Genomic DNA, 19,024 nt, shown 5'->3' with positions numbered 1-19,024 from the left:
GTTCTGCCGTGATTTAAACTCGTCTGCCACATATGTTGTCCTGCCAAGGAGAAGGATGCTGCCATGTACATAGATGGGCAAAGTTCCTTTGTTGACAGTTTAGGTGCACTGACATCTGACCAAATCGAACACAACTAATTCGGCACGATTATTCACATGCCACCGAAATTAGATTAAACTTGGCCAGAACATTATCTGGTTGAGCTTGCCCCATTGGTTTGCTCCCTTCTACTTGGCTGCAATGGGGATAAAGTTTTCCTCGAACATCTGCGTATTCCCAGTTTATTGCTTTTGGTTTTATCACACTCAGCAAATTCTAAGGCGAGAAGTTTAGAGATATCTAAGATGTTTAAGAACAGAAAAGGGTTTTAGAGGGTTTCTTTATGGGCCCTTACAATGTTTTAGAAATAATTTAATATTTACTTCTTTTACTACTTCCAACTACTAAATAGTTCTATTAGAAAACAAAAATTTCAAAACTTTTTCCAAGTGTACGCTGAAGAGTCTGGAAGGAGCAAATAGTACGGAAAGTTCATTGTTTGAGCCCAAAGTTCAATAGTTCGAGCCACAAGTTCACTCACCAACCAAGATGGCAAAGGCCAACAAGTGGCATCGGGATTTCTAGGATGACAGGATGTTGGGATGTTGAGATGCTGGGCTGATGGCAATCGAAATCCCGCGACTGTGACAGCTGCATACATTTTAATCCCTCGATTTTGCCGAAATGTACTCGATGTTCGGTGGGGCTAGGGGTGTAGCTACAGTGACTTTCGCATTCACAATTTCCAGTAATTTGTTATTCAAACACATTGCGAATCGATTATCCGCTTGGCATGCTCCCTCCAATCGAGCAAATATGCTGATTGACTTTTGTCAAGGCTCATGTGCGTGTGGCCCCTTTGTCGCATCAATCCCCCAATCAATCCCCATTCGATCCCATTTCCATTCAGCCTTTGTGTGTTGCAGGGGCGAAATGCCAAAGCAAATACAAATGAGGAAACGCGGGAGGATATGGGCCCCTAGCTGGCTTTCACTTTTATCCAGAGTCGGGGAATCCCAACCTCTTAACCCACCATCACCCTCTTTACACATATTTATACTGGCTATAAAGATGGGCGGAATGCCTGACTGGCTCTATATGGGTCTGTTTCCAGTTCGATAAGGCCGATTTGGTCGTGGAATGAGCAGACATCGGCAGCCGGGAGCAGAGTTCTCATAAAGTTAGTTGTAAAATGTCTGTCAAGGACTCCGGTTTAACCTTCGCCGGAGGTCTATCGGTTTAAATATTTGTCATACGGTGGAAATACATCTTGGCCAAATGAACGAAGGCTGAGTGGCGAAGACAGGAAGTGGGCCGCAATTCCTACGCTTTTTTCAGGCTCCCCGTCTCAATGTCACTTGTTGAATGGAATTGATTGCCACGCAATAAAATGTAATTGCATTGGCTCAGCTTGAATTCAATGTTAAGGTGCAAGGACATTAATTAACCGCAAGCAGCAGCTGCAGTCCTGGACGACGGGGATCCTGAAGTGGCTCTGATTGCTCGGCATGCCGCTAAGCGGCCCGCATATTAATTAGAGCACCAAATGGAATGGAATATAGTGTGCTGGCAGCAGCAACGCAAATATGCAAATTTTGCCAGTGGGAGTGCTATATGCAAGCTGTATATGGAAATAAACTGCTGACCCAGCACTGACAGGAATTCCATAAATACTCGAATATGTTGGGAACGTGAAATATGAGTGTCGAAAGGGCTAAAGGTTGAACTTGAGCTTGACAAATGTGCGCACTTGAATCGCACACGAAGGATTTTCCTTGGACAAAAGCATTTGATTGGATTCTCGGATAATTGCACTGCTACTAGGGCGTTATAATTTATTGAACGAATTCGCTAAGAGTGTTTCGTGTTTAATAATCATCAATAGTTCAATAGTTAAAACGGGCTAGGACTGGGTCCCGCCCCTAATTGACCTGAGCTGCAGTTGCAGCTGCTCGCAGCGCTGGCACTCGCGAGTTAGCTGCTTGACAGCCAGAGCATATTGGCGTTGCAGTTCCAGCAGCGACTGCAGCTCCTCGTTGAGCTCGTCGCGCCGCATCCGCTCCTCGTTGTACTTGTGACGCACCTTGTCCTGGGCACTCTTTACCCCGTCCACGATGGACTCGAACTGGCGGATAAAGTCCTCGCGGCCGTGCGGACTCATCATGCCCTCGTTGTACGCTTCGCAGATGGAGTTCAGGAGGGCCAGTTCCTTTTCCATGTAGCGCTTTTTGTCGTTGAGTGTGTTGTACAGGGTGTAATATTGCTTGGTTTCCAGGTGCTTGCCGCTCATTTCGTTGTGCAGTTCATGGAAGCGTCGCTGGTATTGGGCCAGCTCTGTGCGATCGGGAATGGCATCAAGTTTCCGTTCAATGGCCACAATTCCGCGATTTCTTTTGGCCAACTGCAGGCGCAGTTCCTTCAGACGTTGCTCCTCACCAGCCAATGCTGCAGCTTGGGTTTCTGCGTCTTGGGCACTAAATGCCTCCAGGTCACTTTAAGAAACAAGAGAACAATAATTAGTTACTGAGTTCGTTATGAAAATATTGGCAACTTACTCGATTTGCAGCTGTAGGTTGGCCAAATCAGTGCGACAGGATTCCTTGAACTCGGCCTCGCTTTTCTTCAGCTCCTCATGTTGCTGCAGCAGACTCTGTATTTTTTCAAGGAGCCTTAAAATATACATTAAATTAAAAGTATGTACCTAATTTGGTTTTAGTCTTCAACCCACTTTGGATCTGCTTTATCCTGTGTATCTTTGTGTGCTTTCAGCTCAGTATTTAAGGTATTTAATTGGTCCTCCACTTCTATGGTCTTTTTGTTTTGCTCTTTTTCAGCATCTTGTAGCTGTTCGTTATCCTTGCAGTAACGTCTAACCTTATGTTCCAGGGCAATTTTGGCAGCTTCGAGACGTTTTTGTTGGTTTTGTGATTTCAGCTCTTGAGCATCGGTCTCCATTTCCAGCTTGAACTCAGCATAGTGCTTTTGAAGCTCTTGTCGTGCCGTAGGATCGAGATCAATGCGTTTTTGAGTGCCTGTTGGGTCTTCTTTAATGAGGGATAAGCTGCGAAGATACTCCTCCAGATCGAGCTGAAAAGTTATGATATATTTACAACTAGATATATTAACACTCTTCAAGTAAGACCCACCTCATCTCTTTCTCCAGGACCCTTTTCCGCTTTTCTTTCAGCGCTGGTCCTGAACGTTGGACCTGCATCTCCATATTCTAAAAGAGTAAGGCGCACTCTAGACACATCATCATCACCAGGAGCTTCTTGGCGTTCGTACAGCCTCCTGGGGCCGTACAGATCCTGTATAGCCCTAATGTTTGTGGAGGCAAGACGTATTTTAGTGAGATTGTCCTTGTCGCTTTTGTACTGATAGTGATTATGGAACTGGCCGATGGCAAATCTCTTCAAGCGCTGCCCACGCTCCGCTCGGTTTTCCACAGAGGTCTTAACCAACCACTGGATGACGGGATGTATGGCCAGGAATTCCAGACCCTGCACTTGATGGGGTTCCAGACTGTGTGGGCACTTCATGTCAATCAGAACGGATACGATCTTCTCCACCAACGCACTGTATATATGGAGAGTGTATTAGATCATATGCTTAAGCCATCAATGATGTATCTTACATCTTCTGGCCTATGGAGAGGCTTTCATGGAATAGGAGGTCCACGTCCACATCGTAGTCGCAGCACTCGATGCACCAAGTCATACCACCCACCACTTTATCGAATGCGGATAAGCCCTTGATGCGGGCACGATAATATCCGGCTGCAACTAGTATGTCGAAGGTGTCCTGCTCCTTGGCCGTGGCATCCGAGTCCTCGCGACGCTCCACCTTCAATGGAAACGAAATTAAATTAACCTGGGGATTCCCGGCAGGATGAGATGCACTCACCTGAACTTCACGCCCATCTTCATCGTAGCGGGTGCCCAACTTGACATTTGGCAGGATCTTTGAGAATACATCGCGGTTAGCCATGAACAATCACAATTACATACTATTAAAGGCCCGGAAGCTATTGCTTATCGTATTAAATCGGAAAAACACAAAAATTGGCGAACGACACAAAAAATTGTCAACAACATTGGCTAGAATGCGAGATTTTTTGGCAATCGCATTGCGTTCACACCAATCGCTCCATTTGAAATCTCGCCGCGCACGGTCACACTCTCGCCGGTCACCGCATTTTTTGGGTTTTTTAAAGAGGTGGTGTGCAGATCTAAAGATGAATTACTACGTCTGTCTGCACCAGGAGGGTGTCAGTAGCATACCCAAGTTGATCGAGAAGGCCTTTGCGAACAACTATAATGTGGTGGCCACCTCTATCAACGCCAATATGCTGCCCTTCGAACCAAACGAATCGGATCCCACATATCCGGCCACAATTTTGAGCGGCGGTGACTGGAACTCCAAGGTGATATTTACCATGTCCGACGTGGATGTGGACTCGCCCAATGCCAAGCTGCGCCAACACGCTAAGGAGGTATTTATGCGGGACGTGGCCTGGGCGGAGCACCTGCAGAATGTGGGCAGCGTGATGGTACGTCTGCGCGGCCCACAAAACGAGAATCTGGCCTCCATTGTGCGGGCCAAAACGAAGGGTAAGCATCTGGAATAAGGAGCGAGTCCTCAAACCGTTTATAAGATCAATTTCCTTTAGGCAACTGGTTCATCCAAGTACCCATCACCAATCCTGAGCTGGCCACCTTCGAGCACAGAAAGGATGCCACCGCTGAGGAGTTGGCTGAGGCGGAATCCAATGACCCTTGGAACTGGTGGAATAATCTGCGCATGGCCACCAAACACAGCACTAAAGTGAAAGTTGTGGTGGAGCTAAACGATTCTGATCGACCCAGCAAGGAAACAGTGCGTCGCTGGTTGGGCGAATCGCTCGAGGCAATCATCATTCCGTCGTCCCTGTTCGTCAGAAACCGCTCCAACTACTGTGTGCTGAAGAAGGAATGGCAGGTCATCATCGGGCACTTCATCTCGGTGCGAGCCAACATCATTATCTCCACGAATCCTAACGATAAGGCTTTGTCCCAGTATGCGGATTACCTTAAGAAGCTAATTAATGAAAACTGCGATACACACGTGCTAAACAGGTTTGTAAAAAGCATTCGAATTGTGAATTACTCAATGAAAATTATTCCTTTAGCTATGAAAACATGCTGGAAATTCCACTGCAGCCTCTTTGCGAAAATCTAGACACCTATACTTATGAGGTATTCGAAACCGATCCTGTCAAATACAAGCTTTACCAGGATGCCGTGCAGGCGGCCTTGTTGGATCGAGTGAGCGATGCGGAGGCTAAATCAAAATTGGTAAGAGGAGCTCATCTCAAAATAATGGATATATATTAATATTTTTCAATTCTAAACTACAGACAGTTGTAATGCTACTGGGGGGAGGACGGGGTCCTTTAGCGAGGGCTGTTTTTAATGCAGCCGAGCTGTCAAAACGCAAAGTGCGCCTATACATCATAGAAAAGAATCCCAATGCCATCCGCACCCTTTCCAATATGGTTAAAACGCTTTGGGCCAACAAAGGTAAGAATATCAAAGAATAACTTGCATAATCCAGTCCTAATCCGAAACAAATCCTTTAGATGTTCACATTTTTTCGAAGGACATGAGAGACTTTTCCCCTCCAGAGCTGGCCGACATCATGGTTTCTGAGTTACTTGGTTCTTTTGGCGATAATGAACTTTCGCCCGAGTGCCTTGATGGAGCGCTTAAGCTGCTCAAAACGGATGGAATCAGCATACCCTACAAATCCACCTCGTACATTAATCCTTTGATGTCAGCAGTGCTGCACCAGAATGTCTGCCAATTGTTACCTACCGTGCCTGCCTTCGACTACGGCTATGTGTCGCTCCTAAAGAATATTTACCATATTGATGAGCCGCAGGCTCTGTTTGAATTCATACACCCTAATCGGGCGGAGAATATTGACAATACCCGCTGCAAGGCGGTTTCGTTTACCGTCAAAAAAGACTGTGTGCTGCACGGCATCGGTGGATACTTTGATACTCATTTGTACAAGGACATCTGCCTGAGCATCAACCCTATGACCCATACGGCTGGCATGTTCTCCTGGTTCCCCATGTTCTTCCCAACGGTGAGTGAACAGTGGTTAGTTAGCGTTTGGTGACTTACATTATTCCATTTTTATCCTATTCAGCGACCAAGAACTCTTAGGGAGGGCCAGACCATATCCATCAAGTTTTGGCGATGTGTGGATGCAACCAAAGTGTGGTACGAGTGGCAGGTGGTCAATTCTCCCGAGGATTGGGAGCTCCATAATACATGCGGGACAGGTTACAATATGCGATTGTAAAAACAGGCGATGTAATAACAAATAGCCCAATAATCCTCAATACTTTTTTTGTACTGAAAATAGAATCAAACTAAAGAGACCTTAATTTGTCTGCGACTTTTATTTAGGTTTATGTTTGAAAAGTTTATAAATACTCTTAACGTATATAGATGTCCTTACATATCTGTGGGTTTTATTATTTTCGGTTTGTAAAATTTAGTTAATTTCCGGTTTCCTTTCATTTATTTAATTAAATTATATGTATGTATATTTAAAGCGCTGCACATGATCGCGACACATCTCATCTAAGCGAAGGCAATTATCAGTTATGTTAAGTATGTATAACGTAATCCATTTAGTTTAGTTTAAAGCGGAGCTGAACTGGGCGGCGACAGGTGGTGATTGGATCTACGAGTTGACAGGATTAACCTGGGCCAGGGGGGATGGTCCGCCGACGGCGCCACCACCACGAATTGCGATTGCACCCTGGCCGGCGCGGATCGGCTTGGCGATCTGTGCCTGTGGGCCACGTCTGCCCAGATGCTTCTGTCGCACCGCCTCCTTTATGCGGTCCACCTCGTATTGGTAGCGCTTGCGGTCTCGCATGGCGCCCTCCTTCGCCTCCTTGAGCGCTGTCTCCAGAGCCTTCACCCGCTCCATGGTCGAGCGTAGACGCTTCTCCAGCTTGGGGAGCTCGCACCGCAGATCGGCGTTGTCCCGCACCAACTGCTTGTGCACCTTGGTCAGCTGGTCGAGGTTGTTCTCCAAGAAGGAAATCTTCTGCTTCTGCGCAAGCGATCCGCCATCCTCCTCGCTCTCCTCGTTTACGACATTCTTTCGGATTCGTTGCTGTTGGAAAAAGTGAAATACATTTTTAAGTCTTAGCCAAAAAATGTTAGATTGCTTTAACTTTACCTGTAGATCCTGAACAAAAAGTTTTCGCAGGTTGTGTAGTGTCTGCAACTCCTTGGCCACGGTGTCCTCCAGGCCCTTGAGGTCTTTGCGTGCTTGCTCCCGACGCTCGTTGGTGAGGATGATGTTTTGAAGCTCGCTGGACTTCTCGGCATCTTCCTGGCGCACCTTCTCGTAGTCGACCGTCATCTGTTGGTGCGCCAAGAGAAGCTTTTGGTGGACATCCTTCATCTCGTCCATTTCGTGCTGCTTGGCGGCAATCTCATCCCGGAGCTCGGACACCTGACGGGTGTGAGCTTCGCGTAGCTCGTCCATCTGAGAATCGAACATGGAGCGCAGCTCCTCCGCCCGTTGTTTCTCCTCGGCGTTAACAGCGGAAACGTGCTCGGCGGCCTTGAGTTTGGCGCACTCCTCGCGTAGCGAATCGATTTGCTCCTCGAGAGTGCGCTTCTTGTTCTCTGCTTCGCGCATGGACTCCTGCAGCGACTTCATGCGTGCTTCGTGCTGCGAGATGAGCAGCCGGTACTCGCCCAGGTCTTTCTCATACTCGGAGATCTTCTTGTTGGAGTCAGCCTGCTGTGTTTCCATGTTGGAGCATCGCTGTGCAATGTTCTTTGCCTCCGTCTTCATTTTGCTGATAAACAAACGCGCCATGGTGAAATCTTCCTCCACCTTGCTGGCATCCGTGCCAGCCAGAGCACTCATCTTGAGGTCGATGCCGGACTCGCCGGGGGCAATGGCCTGGCCCACTTCGCCGAGGTCACGCAATAGGTTGGTCAGCATTTCCGTGATGCGCTTTTTCTGGTGTGAGGACATGTCCTTAAGCTGCTGTAGTTCGGTGGAAGCGGCGTTGAACACAGACTGCTTCTGCTGCAGCTCCTCGTTGAGGGCATCGATATCCTTGTTCTTGTTGTCGATCTCCTGAGACTTCTGGTCGTAGTTTACAGCCAACTCTTCAAGAGCTTGGAGCACCTCCTTAACCTCTTCCTTGGCGGACTCGTTCTCCTGTTGGATTCGCGCCATCTCCGACTGCAAAGTCTCGTACTCACGCCGAGCGTTAGCGATGAGTTCCTCCTGCTCCATCACCTGCTCCTTGAGCTGCTCGGCGTACTGACTCTGCTGATTGATCTCCTCATCCTTGTCGTCCAGCTGCTGGTAGAGACGCTCGCATTCTGTAGCCAGCCTGGCCTGTTCGTTCGCGGCGACCGATGCGGACATGTTGGCGAGAGCAGTTCGCTGGGCGGCCGCGGCGGCCTCTGCCGCCGCCGTCTGCGCTGCCTCCACTTCCAAATTGGGCGTGCTTGCCTCCATGAGATCCTCCATGTTGATTTGCTCCTCCGCCTTAACGGTTTCACCAGCTCTCCAGCGCGCAAGCTCGATCTCCAGTTTCTCCACCTTACCCTTAAGTCGGGCGTTCTTTTCCTTCTCCTTCTCATAGCGTCGCTTCCATTCCTCGGCAGTGAGCTCCTCGTTAACACAGACCACGTTCTTCACGGTCTTGGCTCTTCGACCGAAGTCCAGCGTTGACTTCGTTTCAGATTCGTTGAAGCTGGCTGGAGAGCAGCAGATGACGATGGTTGTGCGTGCGTTACCTCCCAGCGACTCCTGCAGGATACGCGTGAGCTTGGAATCACGGTAAGGGATGTGCGTTTTGTTTCCGTCCGCCAGGGCGGAGATTACATTGCCCAAGGCCGACAGCGACTTATTGATGTTCTTGGCTTCATCAAGAACTGTTCCCTCAGCTCCAGTCTTTGAAACCTTTTCGGAACCGGCCAAATCCACAAGGTAGAGTTTGCCGGAAAGTTTCTTCTGGTTTTCGAGGTTCTCCTGCTTCACATTGATAAGGAATACTGAGTGGGATCGGGAAGAGTGCTCGTTCATGTCTAAAAGAAAGGACAAATCGTTATAATAGGTGTTCTGGAACATGAAACTAAACTTGGGGCCAGAACAAAGGCATTGGATTCATAAAAACGTGGATATATGGCTTTGGCGGGTATTGTTCTGACCCTAGTTTCCAAATAAAACTCACTTGTCACCGCAATGTGACGATTGGATTTGCCCTCCTCGATCACCTCGAAAACGTCCTCCGGCGAAGAGACGAACCGCTCCGTGGCACCCTTCACGTACGGCACCCTGTTCTTGTCCTCGTGCACGCTAAGGTTCACCTTGGAGACGTCCAACAGATCGCGGATCTTGTCCATGTAGATTTCGTAGTAGGAGACCTTGATGTGGAACTCCAGGTTAACCTCCATGGCGTAGATGTGGTTGAAAATATCGTTGACAATACGCGGTATGATACCCTGCTTCACGGAGTCCCCGATCACGCCCTCCATCGTATGCGTCTTTCCGGAGGACGTCTGACCATATGCGAATATCGTTCCATTGTACCCGGCCAGGACATCCGTAACGATGGACTTGGCCGCCTCATTGTAGACCTTCTCCTGGGAGGCATTCGGCTTGAAGACCTTGTCAAACAAATACACCTTGCCCTGCAGACGGTGGAGATTGGGGTTATTATTATGTGTTTTTAGTACATAGCTAGTTAGCTATGTGTAAACTATAAACTAGTGTCAGTTGCGGTGAAATTTCTTTCGGAGATTCATTGCCCCTGTCCCCGATCTTTTCCCGCTGACTGCCTTTGAATCATTTTCAACGCATGGCCGCGAAGCAGATTGTAATTATGAGCATTAAGAGATGTTAAGTGGAAGGGGGAAGAATAGTGAATAACGAGCGCCAGAAGAAAGCCACAGCGAAAGAGAGATAAATAGAGTTAGTCAGAGAGAGAGAGGGAGAGGCAGAGCGTAATGATAATGTCTGTGTATGGAGGCACTATATTAGTGCTGACTTTTTTGGAACTGGTTCAATTGCCCAAGTTTTACCAGGAAAATGACGGATTACACCTGGCGGAAAAGCGGGAAACTCAGCATAGCATACAAAGCAATAACATTTCATGTGGAATAATAGCAATACAGCCAAATTCCATTGCCTCCAAAGTTGCTCTTATTGTTTTCCCTCTTTTTTTTTTGTATTATATGGTTTGCGTGCATGACTCATTGGCGCGGGAAGGGGAGTGGAAGTGGAGAGGGGGCCACCGTCCGAGTGTGTGTATGTGTTTGTGTGGAAATGTAAGTGAGGTAAGCACTGAAGGCGGACTGGAAACTCTAGAAAAGCGCATATTTATGCGGCCCAAAAGAATGGAACACCCGCTTTTAGCAGAAAACCGTCTAGTGGGTGGTATTTCTCCACCCCGTCATCGCTCGTCTTTCGATTTACACACCCTATTCTTTTCTGCCTGGGGGAAAATCAATTTGGTGCAAAGCAATATTGATTTGGAGTTAAGTTAGTTGGTTTCATCATACATGCATATAATGTATGTAGTATCTAGTTTTGTTTTGTGCAATTATTCATGGGTAACTTTGGTGCCTCTCTCTTTTTATCGCCTGCCATTCCAATTGGTCGGCAATTTTTGGGGAAGGGTAATGTACGCTAATAGGCATGACGTCATGGCGCGGCACGCCGAGATTAATGCATAACACACGCATAAGGGAAAAAGGCAGGGGATAACTCTTGATCTGGAACACATACCGCTATGGATATGCAGTTCTCCTCCACATTGTTGGGGAACTTGACCACGAACTTGGAGCCGGCCTTCTCTTCGCTGTCGTTCAGCGGTCGGAATCGGCAGACCACCTTGATGCTGTCCTCGGCGGGAATCTCTCGTTCCGCAGACATTTCTTACGGGGCGGAGATGGCTCTTCTGGCGGAGATTTTGGATTTCTGCAGCTCTGGGCGCGACCTCTGCGCATGCAGCTCTCTGTTTACGTGGATAATCAGCGACTCACTATCGCCCGCACTATCTGCTCACTGTGACTCTGCCGATTCTGGAACTCCGTATGGCCCCGTTTTATTACGATTCTCCGCTGATTCCGACCGACTCGCGAAAATTGGGTTGGGGGCGGCTCAAATAAGAAGATGCAGTGAAAATTTTGTGGTTATACCAGACACAAAAGTCGAATTGGTCAAATGGCGATATCGCAGGAACTGCGACTTCGTTTCTGGCTGCTCCGCGTCCTTATTTTTGCACTTTTTTGCCCGGAATGATTAAGTGCAGCCGTTAAATGCACTCGCATACGCTAGTGGGTCGGAATTTGTTGCACTCAAAACTATTTTATTTTTCGACTATTATTTTCGCTGCCGTGCGCCAGTGTGACCGTTCTGCTTGCCCAGCTAAATGACTATCGCCAGTTAGTAGCACAATAATACCGAAATAAATACTGCTTAAAGCTTTGATTACCATGGGCACCCTGTAGTTTTCATAAATGGTAACGGAAAATAATTGATTAATTTGAATAATATTTTAGGGCAGGTCCTTCACTTTCGTTTTTTCTGTCCAAAAATTTCGGCTTGGGCGCAAAAATAGCTCCAAACGTGGGATACAAATAGTTTTCCCAAACCTGTGTAGGTCCAATAGGAAAACGCTATGGAAGATTGATCACCAAGTCGCTGGAGAGGATTGTGGATAACGGCGGGGCAAGATGGCACAAAATGATATTACCTCGTATTTGAATTTGGAGCGATTGAACAAGACGCAGAAGCTCATCAGCCTTTATCGATCTAACGAGTGCCTCTGGAATCCGGAGTCACCTGGATTCCACAGTGGTTCTGTAAAGGATGACGCCTGGCGCCGGATCACCCGTCAAATGAACTGCGGCTTGACACCTGACCAGGTGAAGCTGCAGGTGCTCGGTCTGCGAAACTACTACTCCAAGGAGCTGGCCGCCATCCGACTTAGTCAGCTTAAGGGCTATAGTTACACTCCCAGGCATTCGTATTTCGAGGACTTGCATTTCCTGGGCAATGTGGAGGTGAGTGCTGTGCATGTATTTACACAGGATATAAAACAGTGACCCATTCTCTACTATTTCCACGCAGGAGAAAGCTAACAGTACCATCAAGGATGGAAATTTACCACCCAATTTTTCAGAGGACACATTCATATCCCCTGTAGCTTTCTTGAGTCCCTGCTGCAGTAAAACCAAGTGCGGGTACACCTTCTACAAGATGATCTTAGAGCCTGAGCCAACAAATGAAGAGTACTTAGACGGGCATAGGGAAAGATCCACTTCAGGCAATGATCGCTGGTATCCCACTGCATATTGTGTTCGGTGCAAGCCGGAGGAAGACGAAAATCCCTGTGAAGCGTGCGAGCTTAAAGGTCAAAGAAGCCGTCCTTATTCCGGAAGTAGGAGCTCTTTAGAAGGCGGAGAAACCGGTTTTACCAAACCAAGAATGTCTAATCAGTATCAGGACCAAGATCCGTTAAAACAATTCCAAATACGTGACAGGAGCCAATATGGAAGTGAAGCTCCTTGTTCATGCTACTCGAAAGACAGTCCAGAAAAGCGGTCTACACAAACCCAACAAAATGGTGTGTATGTGGATATGGGCAACTGGGATGGTGACGGGTCCGTCGGCAATGGTATACGCAGCGATAAGTGGCCAGGTCCCAGACTATGTTCCCAAAAACGCGGAGAGTGGAAGCCCAGGATGCGTAAAGTAATGGCCGATGACAATCGGAAGCCAGCCTGCTGCAGCTGGAAGCGAAATAACAATGCCATATGCCGGAGACTTTTGGACCAGTTGGCCAAGCAAAAGAACCAATCCGACAGTTACTCCGACGATGGAGAATCCGTTCGGAATCGGAACTGCGACTGCACGCAGAATCGCCGCCAGTCTGGCGAGGATCAGTTAAACGTGATGCTGTTGCAGAAAAAGTATAGGGATCGGAGTTCGCAGGGCAGCGCAAACAATCCACCCAATGATCGATATAGCAACACACAACCTATGTCGGATCAGGCTTACTGTAACACCAGCCATCCAGTTCAAAACTGTTGTTACTGCACTCATAACCCAGGAAATCAAGACGTTCAGCGCTGCAATATTAATGGATGCCAGTGCGTACACTGCAATCATACTGTATTTCCCACCCATGGAAACTACTACCAACCGCAGCTTGTAGATCACAATCCTGCGAACTATTCTCGATCATCTCCTCCAGGAGCTCCTTGCGAAGAATCGGTTTACCTGAATGACTACGGGCGATGTATGTATCCGGAGCAGCAGCATGTGTACTGCATTAATGCAGAGAATATGCCCACAGATGTGTGGGTACAGGCGCAGTCATCAGATGGCCCCATAAAACCATCCCAGATGCCCATGGTACCGCTTTCAAAGTCTTGGCATCAGGAAACGGCGGAAACTGGGCCTCTTCAGGCTGCTAAAAACGGCAGTGGTAGAGCATTGCCACCTCAAGATCTAGAGAAGAAATATTCTTCAAATGGTAAAGCAATAGATAAGCCCGAACAGTCGGGACAGAATCTTACTTTAAAAGAGCAAATTGAATCGATACCAGAGGATTATGATCAAGGAGAACGAAACAACGTAGGAAGTTCCCAAAAGAAAAAAAGATCCTACGATTCCGGTAATGACTCCATTGGTAGCCGGGGAAATTCCAATTATGATCAAAGGATTCAAAATGATCAGCAGCGGATTTTCCGTGATACTGACAACGAAAGGCGATCTCGCAGGGAGCAAAATAAATATATATGTGAGGATGATAGTTGCCCATTCAATAAGCGCCGTCAAAACGAGGAGCGTCCTTCAGAAAGGCGATCTCGCAATGAAGATAGAGATGTCAATAACCCTAAATCTAATTATGAAGACTCACCTCCTTCACGACGAAGAAAAAATAATAGCGATGAATCAAACAATCAAAAAGTTTTTCAACTTCAAACAGATGATTCCCAGTTAATCGCATGTCCCGCATATGATCGTCGTAATCCCAAGGAGTGTCCCCATTTAAAATGTCCTAGTCCAAGACACCGAGAAGATGGAATAGGTCGGCGCTCAAGAAATCGCGACTACGAGGAAAATAATAAGCCACCAACCTCCAAGGAAAAGTCGCAGTCTAGAAGGAGCAGTCCTTTGGAAAATACCTACTATGAAGAAGAGCAGCAAGGTCCCAGGGAAAGATCCAATAGTCATGGCTCCCGCCATTTTAGGTCGAAGAGAAAATCAAATGAAGAAACTAAGAGATCCAAAAGAAGATCCGAAGAACCTTGCAATGACGAAACGTGTCTATTTGGAAGCTTTTCTTCTAGGCAAAATAAATACCGACCCGAACGTCGATCAAGAAATAGTGGGGAAAGAGAAAACCGTAGCCAGGACAAAGGAATGAATCCGCGATCCAACAGAAGAGATAATGGATATCCATGTAATGATGACACGTGTCCATATGCCGATTCCTTGGACTTGAATATGGCCATTAGGGAAAGGTCGCGAAATCGTCGCGATCAATCCTATTCTAAAGAGAATGGTGAGGAGGAAAATAATGAAAGGAGATATAGGAGTGAATCCTCATCAAGAAGGCGATCGCTGGAAAATAATGATTATGTAGATTCCGCGAGAAGCTATAAAAGGGAAAGCGATAGATATAGGAAACCAAGAAGGAAAGCTCCGGCTGAAATTGATGATCCTGATTATGATTTCAACGAACATGGACCGAGAAAATATAGAAATCGCTATAGTGATAATCAACCTGAATATCGTTCCCCTGCAGAAAAGTCCAACAAGTATTCCAGAATGGAGGACAGAAATTTACCTCCTAAATATGCTGAAAGACCTCAAAAAGATTACCGAATTGAAAATAGGTACAGAAATAATGACAATACTGTAGAGGATTGTTATTGTGACGATTTTGAATTTGATGAATATGACGCCAATAATGCCTTTGATGCCTATCCTAGAAGGCAGAATGGTAGTCGAAACCGAAAGGTACCAACGGAGTACAATAGAGCAGAATCATCTAGAAGATCATATCGGGACATGAAGTATGATAACTCTGAGAGCGAGGATATGTCTTATAGCAAGTCGGATGGCAAAAGTACTAATCGAAATCGTAATACAAGCAATATCCCTCCGAGAAAGAGTCCACCGTATTCCAGAGAAGCTGATCAGCGCGATTCAGAGGATGACTGCTTCTGTAGTGATGAAGAAACCTTACACGCAATACCAAATATGAGCTCTGGAACGAATAAAAATGATCACGAAACAACAGGTTTTACCAAAAATGGAAAACAAGATAAATCCAGAGGAGCCGAAAACATCGAATCGCGAAAAAATGAAACAAGGCACAGTAACAGCGCCCCTGAATCTCCTCCATCAAATAGAGATATGCAAGAAATGAAGAATCCTGATGATTATGGCAAAGAGATTAGAAATAAAAGGCACGACGTAGTTTTCTGTGAATGCGAGCCGGAAAAAGGTGAATATTCCAAAAACGATAACAGGGACATCAATCACAGAGGTAATGTGAACACAGTCTCCGACGAGGATTGTATTTGCAACGAACCCAGTGATCCAAATGAGCCCAAGTTAACCGTGCCGGAGAAACGAAATCAGGCTGGCAGTATATGCATAAATCTAAGCACATCAGTGGAAGACAAAAACCAGAAGAAGGAGTCATTTGGGAATGGCAACAAATCTGCAGAGCCATCGGTACCGAAACCATTGGATGCCGCAAACAGATTGAGGGAACGAAAGGAACCCAAGGCAAAGCAATTATCTAGCAGTGAAAACCAGTCGCCCTCCGTCAAGAAAAATCTCCGCCCCAAGACTGGAATATCCCCCAGAGTGCAATCGAGATCGACCAGTCCCGTTCGCCAAACCGGAGCGCTGAGGACTCAGCCAGGTGAGCCGGTCAAGATACGAGCAACAACGAGAAATCCTTCCCAGAACGCCGCCAAGAGAACCATGGAAACTCATGCAGCTGCCAACAGCAAGTTGCCCTTTGATCTAAATTCGGCCGCATATTTTATTTGCAAATTACAGGATGAAGGTAACAACCATCAGTACCTCCTTGTGGTGCCCAAGAAGACGATTGGACCATCCGATGGCCACCGGATGGCCCCAGGACAGGAGTCTGTGAAGCAGCTGCACTGCCCCCGGCAGTGCTCCGGCTTTCAGAGCATGTCCTGGGACGATTCGACGACCGCGACCCAATCCCAGTCACCTCCGCAATCCCAGGCGAGTGGGGGCCTTTCCATACTGGGCTCCTTTAGGGTTCCACCTGTGCTGGCCAGCACAGCGCTGGGCATCATCAATCAGCATCTCCACAGGAACACCGTGGTGTCGCATGAGCCCGATATCAGAGAAGCGGTATATCCACCTAAAAGGATGCGACGCATTCTACTAACCAGGCCGATGTCAAGGCCAAGGAGACCTGTACTTCGTCCATCCCACAAAGCTAATGCTCCCATCCTGAACGAGAACAGGACCTTGCTACTCACCAACAATTCCTATCGAAACTTGAGCTTTGGCGACCACGATCGAGAAGTTATTGTCCTGCATCCGCCGGATCCAGCCTTTCGGCCCTCGAAGAACTCCTTCAGCAAAGACGAAGTGGAGGTGCAGCATATCACAGTGCCCAACGAAGACACCGATGTGAGGCCAATGCCTCCCGCGCCGCCCACGAAACCCAAGAGGACATCGGTGATCAATCCATAGCTGTAATGTCCTCACACATATTTGCCACCGCTCATATAAAGAACAGCACCCAACCGAAGCCGAAGGACTCAGCTGCCGTTTTTATTCAATGAGAGGAGTTCTGACCAGGCATCCAGGGGTGTCACGCTTCGCCGCCCACTGTGGTGGCTTCGCAGTTTTTTGATCGTTCGGGGTTAGCCCAATACTTGGCATACGCCTATCAATGAACTTTTGGGTAATTAATTTATGATCGTTTCCAAAACCATTCAGGCGTAGCCAAACGATCCGATGGCCAATTGAATCTGGTTATTTATAAACAATGGGTTTGAGTGCTGCTTTTAATTGGTTGAAAGGGTAAGATGGGTATCTTCAAAAAATGGCATAAATAGCAAATTTGTTGTCTATAATTGGAATGCACATTTGGTTTATAGCCAAGCGATGTTAATGATGCCATTGAAATGCCAATTTGTTTTTGCATTTAATTAATTTCATTTATTTTCATTACATATTTAGCTTAATCTACAGTAAGAAGAAAATCACATTACTTAAGTCTAGTATCTGCAGCTAGGACAACGATCCTCCGCTCAACCCAAATCCACTATCGCTGTCGCCGAAGATTGTGTATGCAGCGGCATCCACTTCCACGTCATCGTTGTTCAGGAGATCGCACAGTGCCAGGATGTAGGATTGGGCCATCTGGAGAGTCTCAAACTTGGACAACTTCTGGTCGATGGAGGGAGCGGGCACCACTTCCCTTAGCCGCTCGAATGCCGCGTTTAATCCATTCATCCGCTTCCTTTCCCGCGCATTGGCTGCCTGTCGTCTCCTCTTCTGGACCGTGGGACTGAGATTGGTCTGCTCTGGGCTGCTCTTCCTGGCGTCCGATCCTGTTGAGCTGTTACTCCGTCGTTTGGTGGTCTGCTGCTGTGTGGACTGTCCTTGCACCTCCATGATGGGTCCTAGATCCGTTTGTGCTCCGCCTGCGGCATCCAGGAATTGCCATTCCGGTGATAAGTAGGCGCCTTGTCCGTAATCCTGGCCAGAAACTGGCAAATGGGTCAAGTTGTAGTTGGGACTGCCCAGGTACTGGGAACTGCCATCCTCCTCGGAGGCAGACGAATAGTAGTAGCTCATGGCGGATCCGCGCGGCTTGAAAGTTTCGATGCAACTGAACCGATCCGATCCGATCGGATCCAGAGTCACTACGGTCAACCCCCGCGAGATGCGTTCTACAAATATTTTCACCGCCGTTCCGACCAAGTTTGTGTAAATGGCCCGCAAATGACCCTTGGCCTCAGGATCCTTGCAGCTATTACCATAGCCCGGCCAAAGGATCTCCCCGAGGAGCAGGGGTGACTTAGGGGTTAGAAGTGCTTCCCTCCCTTTCTCTCGCTTGTGAAACGCCTACACTTCGCCTCTCGCCCTCTCTCTTTCACGCGCCAGGCACGCGTCATATCTTGCCAAATTGGTACTATCATGCCATGTGATCTTCCCCCTCTCTCTCTCTGTCACTCTTTCTCTTTCTGTTGCCCATAATTTGTGACTTTCACGCTCAACGGCACACGACCGCGTGCAAGGGGAAGGGGGAAGGGGGGAGGGGGGCTCGGAGCTCGCGAGGATGAGCTACTGTACTGGTCGGCATGGGCCATCAATTAACCCGCTGGCGAACTGCAGTGTGGCTCGCGTCTAGTGACCATATGCTGTGCTGCACCGACCCGACGTCGGTTAGGAACCAACATATGGTCGATGCCCAGGACCCTCAGTGGTTGCCTTTGGTGCGAAGGCTGAGTCCTGAGTCCTAAACAGGCACACGACATTTGCCGTCTAGCCAGTTTGTTATACAAACTATTAACTGCAATTGAATAGATCTAACTATTACTATTACTATTAAGTGGATATGAAAAATATACCTGACAATTACCTTCTGTATTAGGTTTCTTCATAACGATAATTACAATTTATTCATTTTAATACATAAGTATAAATGAAATAGAACATTTAATTAGTTTGATTAATAAAAAGTTAGTTACAGTAAAATGCCAAAATAATCCAATAAATGCTGTAATATTTGAACATGTTAATAAAATATACATATATTATATATAATTTAAAAATAAGTTTTACGATGTAAAATGTGTGCTAAAACCATGCAAATACTAATATAGTTCATGTGAATATCTTAAATAAATAGTAATTTACATT

At 47.1% G+C, this 19,024-nt stretch overlaps 5 protein-coding genes across 6 annotated transcripts; 2 read left to right on the top strand and 3 right to left on the bottom strand.

Annotated features, from left to right (window-relative positions):
• Window positions 1-1,841: 1,841 nt before the first annotated feature.
• Window positions 1,842-4,084, bottom strand: LOC120444315 (coiled-coil domain-containing protein 93). Its single transcript, XM_039623858.1, has 6 exons — window positions 3,944-4,084; window positions 3,675-3,883; window positions 3,187-3,616; window positions 2,769-3,127; window positions 2,596-2,709; window positions 1,842-2,532 (listed from the first exon to the last, which is right to left on the bottom strand). Exons 1-6 carry the CDS (start codon window positions 4,025-4,027, stop codon window positions 1,944-1,946), a joined length of 1,785 nt encoding a protein of 594 aa, XP_039479792.1. The 5' UTR covers window positions 4,028-4,084; the 3' UTR covers window positions 1,842-1,943.
• A 58-nt stretch (window positions 4,085-4,142) lies between these two features.
• Window positions 4,143-6,473, top strand: LOC120444314 (protein arginine N-methyltransferase 5). Its single transcript, XM_039623857.2, has 6 exons — window positions 4,143-4,650; window positions 4,710-5,154; window positions 5,208-5,373; window positions 5,436-5,598; window positions 5,658-6,169; window positions 6,233-6,473. The coding sequence occupies exons 1-6, from the start codon at window positions 4,143-4,145 to the stop codon at window positions 6,386-6,388; spliced, it is 1,950 nt and encodes a 649-aa protein (XP_039479791.1). The 3' UTR covers window positions 6,389-6,473.
• Window positions 6,470-11,505, bottom strand: LOC120444313 (kinesin heavy chain). The gene is made up of 4 exons (XM_039623856.2): window positions 10,865-11,505; window positions 9,309-9,768; window positions 7,283-9,162; window positions 6,470-7,216 (listed from the first exon to the last, which is right to left on the bottom strand). Exons 1-4 carry the CDS (start codon window positions 11,009-11,011, stop codon window positions 6,776-6,778), a joined length of 2,928 nt encoding a protein of 975 aa, XP_039479790.1. The 5' UTR covers window positions 11,012-11,505; the 3' UTR covers window positions 6,470-6,775.
• A 135-nt stretch (window positions 11,506-11,640) lies between these two features.
• On the top strand, window positions 11,641-16,907 carry LOC120446178. 2 transcript variants are annotated; one of them, XM_039627014.2, is made up of 3 exons: window positions 11,641-12,144; window positions 12,212-16,115; window positions 16,169-16,302. In XM_039627014.2, the coding sequence occupies exons 1-3, from the start codon at window positions 11,815-11,817 to the stop codon at window positions 16,171-16,173; spliced, it is 4,239 nt and encodes a 1,412-aa protein (XP_039482948.1). In that variant the 5' UTR covers window positions 11,641-11,814; the 3' UTR covers window positions 16,174-16,302. The 2 variants fall into 2 exon arrangements, with proteins under 2 accessions (XP_039482948.1, XP_039482947.1); XM_039627013.1 differs by having other exon boundaries at window positions 11,642-12,144; window positions 12,212-16,907.
• Window positions 16,908-17,386: 479 nt separating this feature from the next.
• LOC120446188 (basic helix-loop-helix transcription factor amos) lies at window positions 17,387-17,964 on the bottom strand. Its single transcript, XM_039627035.1, has one exon. It carries the CDS (start codon window positions 17,954-17,956, stop codon window positions 17,387-17,389), a length of 570 nt encoding a protein of 189 aa, XP_039482969.1. The 5' UTR covers window positions 17,957-17,964.
• Between the last annotated feature and the right edge of the window lie 1,060 nt (window positions 17,965-19,024).

Source organism: Drosophila santomea, chromosome 2R (genome assembly GCF_016746245.2).
Source record: "Drosophila santomea strain STO CAGO 1482 chromosome 2R, Prin_Dsan_1.1, whole genome shotgun sequence".
NCBI classification, from domain to species: domain Eukaryota; kingdom Metazoa; phylum Arthropoda; class Insecta; order Diptera; family Drosophilidae; genus Drosophila; species Drosophila santomea.
Note: the sequence above shows the minus strand (reverse complement) of the source record. Positions and strands in the feature narration are given on the sequence as shown.

Coding starts and splice junctions, on each gene's coding strand:
- LOC120444314 (XM_039623857.2), top strand. CDS start 4,143: ATGCGAGATTTTTTGGCAATCGCATTGCGTTCACACCAATCGCTCCAT. Junction 5,155..5,207: donor GATACACACGTGCTAAACAG/GTTTGTAAAAAG, acceptor TTATTCCTTTAG/CTATGAAAACATGCTGGAAA. Junction 5,599..5,657: donor AACGCTTTGGGCCAACAAAG/GTAAGAATATCA, acceptor CAAATCCTTTAG/ATGTTCACATTTTTTCGAAG.
- LOC120444313 (XM_039623856.2), bottom strand. CDS start 11,011: ATGTCTGCGGAACGAGAGATTCCCGCCGAGGACAGCATCAAGGTGGTC. Junction 9,163..9,308: donor TCGTCACATTGCGGTGACAA/GTGAGTTTTATT, acceptor CCTTTCTTTTAG/ACATGAACGAGCACTCTTCC. Junction 7,217..7,282: donor TTTTTGTTCAGGATCTACAG/GTAAAGTTAAAG, acceptor TTTTTCCAACAG/CAACGAATCCGAAAGAATGT.
- LOC120444315 (XM_039623858.1), bottom strand. CDS start 4,027: ATGGCTAACCGCGATGTATTCTCAAAGATCCTGCCAAATGTCAAGTTG. Junction 3,617..3,674: donor CTCTCCATAGGCCAGAAGAT/GTAAGATACATC, acceptor CCATATATACAG/TGCGTTGGTGGAGAAGATCG. Junction 2,710..2,768: donor CAGGATAAAGCAGATCCAAA/GTGGGTTGAAGA, acceptor GTATATTTTAAG/GCTCCTTGAAAAAATACAGA.
- LOC120446178 (XM_039627013.1), top strand. CDS start 11,815: ATGGCACAAAATGATATTACCTCGTATTTGAATTTGGAGCGATTGAAC. Junction 12,145..12,211: donor ATTTCCTGGGCAATGTGGAG/GTGAGTGCTGTG, acceptor ATTTCCACGCAG/GAGAAAGCTAACAGTACCAT.
- LOC120446188 (XM_039627035.1), bottom strand. CDS start 17,956: ATGAGCTACTACTATTCGTCTGCCTCCGAGGAGGATGGCAGTTCCCAG.